Here is a 7,524-nt window from a genome sequence, read left to right on the forward strand (position 1 = left end):
CCAGGCTAACCTGCTGGTGATAAGAGACATGTGGCCCAGTCAGCCCTGACACTCCAATCAGTGTCAACCCTCTGGAAGAGAGCTGCCTAGCTGACCAGCAGCTGAACCCAGCAGACACCAGAAGAACCATCACCCAGCTGATCCCAGACCACACTGCCAACCAATTATTCTAAGCAACTGAGGTTTGGAGGGGCTTGTTACATAGCAAAGGATAACTGATACAGGCTTGTCCGCTCTCTCTGTGATGTGGTCTCTTTCTCCCCTCATTGTGACCCAATGACTAAAATCTTAAGCTCTGCCACTTTTTAGCTGCTATGACCACCAATGTGACATTCCTTCTCTGAGCCTCAGATTCTTCTGAAAACAGGGATGAGAATAATAGCACCTGTCACATGGAGTAGTTGTGAAGACAAAATGAGAAACAGCCCCAAGAGGTCCTGGTGGCCATTCGTGCTGGTTATGAAATGTGTCTGGCCAGGCGGGGGGCTCAGATGGGGCATTTGGGGCCCGGACTGTGCTTCCTCCTCCTCTCCCGCTGGGGTTTGGTAGGGTCAAGTGACCAGCTCCATCCAGTGAATTGTGTCAAGTCACAAGTTCTGGGTGGGCAGCATTTAATCATCCATGTGAAACCTTCCTGGGCTCTCTCCTGTGCACAGAAATCGGCATTAAGTTGGTGACTGCTCCACGATTATGATAAGCAGAACGCCCTGTGGACGGTGCTAGACATGGAAGGTCAAGGATAAATCAACCTTTTTTTTTTTTTTTTAAAGATTTTTGGATGTGGACCATTTTTAAAGTCTTTATTGAATTTGTTACAATATTGCTTCTGTTTTATGTTTTGGTTTTTTGGCTGCGAGGCATGTGGGATCTTAGTTCCCCGACCAGGGATTGAACCTGCACCCCCTGCACTGGAAGGCAAAGTCTTAACCACTGGACCACCAGGGAAGTCCCGTAAATCAACCTTTTGTGAATGGGTATTTCTTCAGCAAATACCACTCCTCTCCCTCCCCCTGGAGGGGGAGTATACTTCCCTGCTCCACTGATGTTGGCTTTGACCATATGATTTACTTTACTCCATGGAACGTTAGCACCCCCGACCTCAGCAGAGGCCTTTGGTGCACTTCGTTTTTGTGCCCCCGTGATCTGCCATGAGAAAGACATTAGCCAGGGAGCTGCGCCATGAAGGAGAACTTGAATCCCCCTCCCAAACTGGACCCAAACCCATCAAAGCACAGCCAGAAGCAGAGCTGTTCCAGCCACCTACAAACCCTTAGAAGAATGATTGTTGTTACAATCTCAGCTTGGGGATGGTTTGTTACACAAGCATTACTACAGCATGAATTGACTGATATAACTGTGTTGCTTTAAACCACTGAGCTTAGGGACTTGTTTGTTACTGTAGCATAATCGATTCTGTCCTGACTGATGCCAGGGTCTAGCACCTGCCAACTAATGGCCACTCAGTAAGTGGCAGCTATTAGGATGATAACTATTTGGCCAGACACGTTGTCTCCAAAACCAACATTGTCTTAAAGGTGCTAGGCACTGCACTAAGTGCTTTTTTAGTTTTCTTTCATTTGACTCTTAAGACAGCCCTTTGAGGTTATGACTATTAATATCCACAGTTTACAAACGTGAAAACTGAGGCAAAAGAGGGAGAGGTTAACCAGGAGAGGTGATCATGGACTCTGGAGTCTGAGCTTCCCTAGCTGTTTGACCCAAGCCAAGTGACACCACAACCTGTGCCTCAGTTTGTTCCTCTGTAAAATGGGGACAATACTTTCAACTTCACAGAGTTGTTGTGATTATGCAATGAGGTACCGCAGGAAAACACTTAGCATGGGGACCCAGCAGGGAGTAATCCCTTAACAAAAGGTAGGATCTTCCCTCTCTTCCTTCAAAGAGGGGGTTCCCAAAGGTTGAGACCCCTGCTTTTTGCATCCCACCTCCCTGAAATGCATCACATCACAAGGACTCAGGCTTGTTCTGCTAAGTTGTTTAATATATTGGCATATGGGAAGCTGTAGCTGAGAACAAATCAAGACCAAACGTGGCATATGCCTCGGTTCTTTACTTAGCCTTGCCAGAAGGCTGGGGGCCTGGAAGACAGTTGGCCTGGGTGATGGTGTAGATACGAGAGGCCGAGGGCACCAGGGTCCCAGGCTTGGTGTGGCAGGCATTCTCTGTAGCGCAGCCCCGAGTAGCAAATATGACACCTGTTGGGGGAGGGATTTCAGACTGGAGTCAGGACTTCCAACCCCTCCCTCCTCACGACCCGGGGTCATGCCCCTGCCACCTCCTCACCCAGTTCTCTGGACCCACTCTCTCCCCTAGAATCTGGAAATATGAGCCTCCAGTTCTGGCAGCCTCCCTGTCCCCTCCTCCAGAAATCTAGGTGCCCCTCACCAGTCTGCACTTTGCCAGCGTAGGTGATACAGTGGCTTTCCTGGCCAACACAGAGTACTTTCTTAGTTGAGCATGTTTCCTTGAAGGGGGTGATGCAGGTAGGGCACTGGAGGCCATTCTCCGTACGATTGTTCTCAGGAGCTGGGGAGGAGGGTGGAGTGTAAGGTGTAAGGGACGTTAAACCCTTTCCCAACCTCACAACAACCCTGGGGACACCGGTTGCTAATGGACACTGCATTTTACAGTCGAGGAACTGAGGCTCAGAGCATGGAAGATGCTTGCCAAAGGTTACAGCTCGGGTCAGTGGCGGGTGCTCACTGCAGGCTCTCAGGCGGGGCAGGAAGGGACTCCAGATGTGGGGCTGAGCTGGCACTTACCGGGCAGGGGATCGTGGTTGCAGACGTCGCTCTGGCAGCAGCGTGTGTTGGACACCATGTAGTTCTCAGGGTCCATGGTGGTGGAGACGAATCCTGAGCTGCAGGCGCTGGATTTCATGCACCCCTTATAGGTGTTCACCGACTGGTGGCCCTCTGCAGGATGGTGAGGGAGGGGAGGGCTCAGGGGCCCTGGCCTGGACCCTGGCTTCCAGGTCTCTCCCAACCTTACAGCTGCCCCAGCCCGCTGCTGTCTAGGGAGGTCTCTTCCAGCCCCCCAGAGTCATACCCCCTTATCTGCCTGGGGCATGGTCTGGACTGTTTATTAGGTCCGCTCCACCCCACCCCCTCCAGGCTTTGGTGGTCTCCTGCAGTTCCCATCGGCAAGCCCTGGTGCCTGCCTGATGGTCCCTTCCGCCCCACGCCACCCCACCGCCATCCTCTAAGGGTCACACCTGTAGTGGTCTTTTTCAGGCCACCTATGGCTATCTCCATGGCGGTGTGAAATGGTCTCTTCCAGCCTTTCGCCCTCCCCTGACCCTTGGAATCCCTTCCACCAAATGCTGGAATGCCACCCTCGCCCCCCCCCCCATGGCGGTGTGAAATGGTCTCTTCCAGCCTTTCGCCCTCCCCTGACCCTTGGAATCCCTTCCACCAAATGCTGGAATGCCCCCCTCGCCCCCCCCCCCACCCTCTAACACCCATATCCTTCTCTGTCTAACGTGGTCTCTTCCAGATTTCCCCAGTGTCACTCCCCGGACCTCCCACCGATGGTCTCTTGCTGCCCTCCTTGGCTACTCTCAGGTTTTGCCTGAAGTGGTCTCGTCCAGCCTCCACGGCCTTCCCCCTCCCCCTGCCCACAGTACGGTGGTCTCTTCCAACCCTAGGGTTTCCCCCTTTACCCCACAGAAAGGTGTTTTTCTTCCCCGACTTCCTCCTGCGGTCCCAGGGTCCCATCTCCCTCCCATATACTCCTGGGTGGCCTCTGCAAGACTTTCAGGTCCTTCCCCCACCTGCCCACTCTTGCTAGGTGAGTAGGGCAGCGTGCAATCTTCTAGCCCACTTACCTTACACACCCCCTCCGGTCGGAATGGTTCCTTCCTACACTCAACGTTGGCCTTACCTCGCGTCACATCCTTCTTTCTCCAGTCTCAGGCCGTGCCCCACCATCTTCCTTTAACTAAGGGTTTCTGGGTCTCTTCCAGCTTTGAATGAACACCCCGCCCCCCCGTGCTTTCTTCCTTTGCTCCCCTTCTCGCCCATCCTCCCTCAGGCCTGGGAGAGTCTCTTCCATTTAAGCCTTGCCTGTCCTCTCCCATTTTACTCATATGTCTCCCCATTGGCCGCAGCTCCACTTCTTTGTGATAATTTGCTCCATGATTCAGGATTATCTTCCCTCTCCTGTCTGTTCTTTTATATCTCTCCCTCTACCCCAATGTCATCTGTCCTCTTCTTGTCAGGAATGGTCTCTTCCAACCCTCATCCCTAGGGGATCCCTCCCACCCCAAATGGTCAACCTGGTCACATTCCTTCCAACCCAGCCCAGCCCCTTCCTTCTCCTCTACACGGCCCCCTCCACCTCTTGCATATTAGATTTTCCCCCTCTTGCAGTTTCTCTCTTCCCCCTTGTCCTTCCCTTCCCTAATCCCCTCCTGCGTAAGAAAGTCTCTATATCTGCCCCACCCCCACCCCATCAACTCTTTGGAGTCTAATTTTCAGAAATCCCCGACAACAGTGGTTTTCTGTCTTTCCATCGGATTCTCTTCCCTCCATCCACGTCAAGATTGCCTTTCCCTCTTTCCTGCCTGGTCACCTCTGGAAGGTTCCTCCCCGCGCGTGCTGGTATCTGCTACCCCGAAAGCACAGCCCCCTCCCCAGGATCTGACGCCACGCCCTGCGCTCTTACTTCTGTTGGTGTGAGCCACGATGACCACGCAGGAGTCCTGGTCGGGGTCACAAGTTTGCACATTTCCACTGCACGTGGGTCCGGGGCCTGTACACACCTCACAGCTTAGTGGGTACCCTGCAGTGTAGAGAGCAGGGCTCTAGTCAAGGGTGGTGTGGTCTGCGGACCAAGACTTCGGACGGAGTCCAGAGGGGGATGAGCGGGTGCGGTCTGAGGGAGGAGGGAAAGGTATCTCCCTGATAGTTCTTGGACGGGGCATTGGCGGCTGTCCAGGGAACTGTCCGAAGCTCCGGCAGAGACGCGGTGGTGCTCCAGCAAAGCTGCTTTCAGGGATGGGAAGCGACTCCACCAGGGAGCAAGTTTACCTAATTACTAGGCTGGGGACTTTGGACGCTAGGGTCCTCTGAGAAAGTTTGGGGACAGGGAGGGGTCCTGGTGAAGGTTTCCATGGACTTTTGTGAACTTTCAGGTCGAGCTGTTTCTCGGAAGTGAGATCGTCTTCCTTGTAGGTACCACGCGTAGGTCTTGTAGACCGTAGGAGCCCAGGCAGGGATACCTGAGCCTGGGATCTGCATCCCAGGTCAAGAAGGGAGAGCGTGGACCAGGAGGGCAAGCGCATGGACCCCTGGTACTGAGAGAGGAGGCAACTGGGGGCCCAGACACTGGGCAACTGCGTCCTGGGGAAGGTGGGGCTTGCCTGAATTCCTGCATCTAGGGGAGGACACCAGGGGTCTGAACTCCGTAGAATTCTGGGAGAAAGAAAATCTCTCCCCCGCCCCATCATTTTTTTTAAAAAAGATTTCCCTTTCTAATCATACTCTCATCTGATTTTCTAGAATTCAGACGTCTTTTTCTTTTTCTTTTTTTTTTTTGGCCGAGCTGCATGGCATGCGGAATCTTAGTTCCCCAACCAGGAGTCGAAACCCCGCCCCCTGCAGTGGAAGTGCAGAGTCTTAACCACTGGACCGCCAGGGAAGTCCCCAGATGGCTTATTTTGAGACCTTGCCTGGGGGACAGGGGATTCAGAGCCCATCAAATCCCCTTCTTTCTCAGGGATTCACACACACAAGTTTCTGAGCTATTCTTTCCTTGGGGTCCCAGTCTTTCCCTCCTTTACCCTCTGCCTTTGCCATGAATCTGAATTCCCAAGGCACCTCCTCCTTCCCCCTCCCCCCTGGAGGACCTTGCTGAATGCCCCTCTCATATAGTCCTCTTTCCAAAGGTCCCAGGATTCCAGGCCCCTAGTCACTTACCCAGACCCAGGAGGGTGCAGAGGAGCACGGAAGCCAGCAGGAAGGTCTGGGGTTTCGTGGAAAGCCTCATGATGGATGAGCGAGTGAAGCTGCAGTCCCAGGTCCCCAGCTCTTCTTATAGGAAGCTGAGGAGGGGTGCGTCTGGACCCACCCTACCTCTAGGGTGAGAAAGAAGTGACGTAAGATCTGGGGGCAGGTCTCTGTAGCTCTGGGGTGGGGAGGCAGAACCAGAATCCGAATGCGACATGGGCATCTTGTGCCCAGCCCCCTCCTCCACGGGGACCCCAGGAGTCTGGACTTCCAGCCCTCTCTTCCATCAGGACCCAGAAGGTCACTTCCCTATTTTCTCACATTCCCACCTCCGCCCCCTTTTCTTTTTTTTCTGACCTGAGGCCCAAGATCAGAATCTCAGAATCGGGTCATTTGATTCCCTGCGGGGTAGAGCGGCTGCTAGGACTGAGATACCCTTCTTTCTCTTCCCAAGGAGGTGCCCAGCGTGGGTGGGGCCCTACCTGGGAGCGTCCAGCATGTCCAGGCTTGTTCTGTAGGGGCACGCTTCGCTCATACTCACTTTTCCATGTTTGGGCTGCCTCCAGCTCCGACCCCACCCCAAGATGCCCTTCTGGGTCTCTCGGGGACTGAACAGACGGGTGCTTGTCACCGGGCAGGGGTGGGCGTGGTACGAGACAGATGCCCATAGGTCACATTGGAAAACTGAGGCATGGTTGGAAGCACCCAAGGCTGGATGTGTGTTTGGGCACATGCACTGTGTTTTATTTAGGTTCTTTACCCACTCTCTGCCTCAGGCATAAGCTTGAGAGATCAGAGATTGTGTGTGTGTGTGTGTGCGCGCGCGCGCGCGCGTGCGTGCGTGTGTGTGTGTGTGTGTGTTGGTGGCGGGCATGGGGAGGGTAGCCAGCAACCGGTGGAGGGGATCCTGTTGCGGTAGGCTCCAGGCTCCCTGCAAAAATCCACTCAGATTTGCTGGCCTCTTGCTTTCCAGGCTTCAGTTGGGGTGGTGAGGATGGCGAATTTCTTCTGGGGACCAGTCCTGGAGGCCACGCCGGTTGCTAGGCGCCCAGAAGACGTAGTGTGAAAGTCACCGGGAGGAGGGGCTAGAGAGCGGTTTGGCCAGAGGGAGGCGGGAAAAGCTCGTTACTAGGCAACTCAGCCCCTCTCGCCTCGCTCGGGAGAGACGCACTGGGCTTGCGCAGTGTTGACGCGACCTCCGGCGCGCCGCTGTTTGAAAGGCCCGAGCCTCGTGCGCCTGCGCAGTTAAGCCCGCGCAGGGCGCCCCAGCTGTCTGCACCCTAAACTCAGACTCTCCAGCATCTTCTTGGTCAGGCGAAGCCCACGACGTTGACATGCCGGAGATCCGCCTCCGCCATGTGGTATCCTGCAGTAGCCAGGACTCGGTGAGGGACTGGCGTGGAGGAGGTTGGAAGAAATAAAGGAATTCTTGAGGGGGATCTAGGAGAACTTTTGGAGTCTAAAAGGGGTTGAACAATAATCAGTTTCCGGGCTGCGAAGAGAAAAGAACTTTATTTGGCGTGAGAGAGACACAGATTTGCGTAACACTGAAAGA

General features: G+C 54.3%; 2 protein-coding genes across 2 annotated transcripts in view; one reads left to right on the top strand and one right to left on the bottom strand.

Moving 5' to 3' along the window:
* Window positions 1-2,070: 2,070 nt before the first annotated feature.
* On the bottom strand, window positions 2,071-6,083 carry PINLYP (phospholipase A2 inhibitor and LY6/PLAUR domain containing). Its single transcript, XM_007458689.1, has 5 exons — window positions 5,940-6,083; window positions 4,687-4,803; window positions 2,784-2,936; window positions 2,407-2,547; window positions 2,071-2,216 (listed from the first exon to the last, which is right to left on the bottom strand). The coding sequence occupies exons 1-5, from the start codon at window positions 6,007-6,009 to the stop codon at window positions 2,071-2,073; spliced, it is 627 nt and encodes a 208-aa protein (XP_007458751.1). The 5' UTR covers window positions 6,010-6,083.
* Window positions 6,084-7,273: 1,190 nt separating this feature from the next.
* XRCC1 (X-ray repair cross complementing 1) overlaps window positions 7,274-7,524 on the top strand; it is a 23,402-nt gene continuing 23,151 nt past the window's right edge. Inside the window, exon 1 of the mRNA XM_007458576.1 lies at window positions 7,274-7,354. Within this exon, the coding sequence (XP_007458638.1) occupies window positions 7,304-7,354 (51 nt within the window). The 5' untranslated portion in view covers window positions 7,274-7,303. The remainder of the gene's footprint in view (window positions 7,355-7,524) is intronic.

This window comes from Lipotes vexillifer, unplaced genomic scaffold (genome assembly GCF_000442215.2).
Source record: "Lipotes vexillifer unplaced genomic scaffold, Lipotes_vexillifer_v1.1 scaffold371, whole genome shotgun sequence".
NCBI classification, from domain to species: domain Eukaryota; kingdom Metazoa; phylum Chordata; class Mammalia; order Artiodactyla; family Lipotidae; genus Lipotes; species Lipotes vexillifer.

Bases quoted from the DNA above. Each gene is read 5' to 3' on its own strand.
- PINLYP (XM_007458689.1), bottom strand. From the start codon at position 6,009: ATGAGGCTTTCCACGAAACCCCAGACCTTCCTGCTGGCTTCCGTGCTC. The intron at 2,937-4,686 runs GTAAGAGCGCAG...ACCATCCTGCAG, and splicing joins CGTGGCTCACACCAACAGAA to AGGGCCACCAGTCGGTGAAC. The intron at 2,548-2,783 runs GTAAGTGCCAGC...CCTCCTCCCCAG, and splicing joins CAACCACGATCCCCTGCCCG to CTCCTGAGAACAATCGTACG.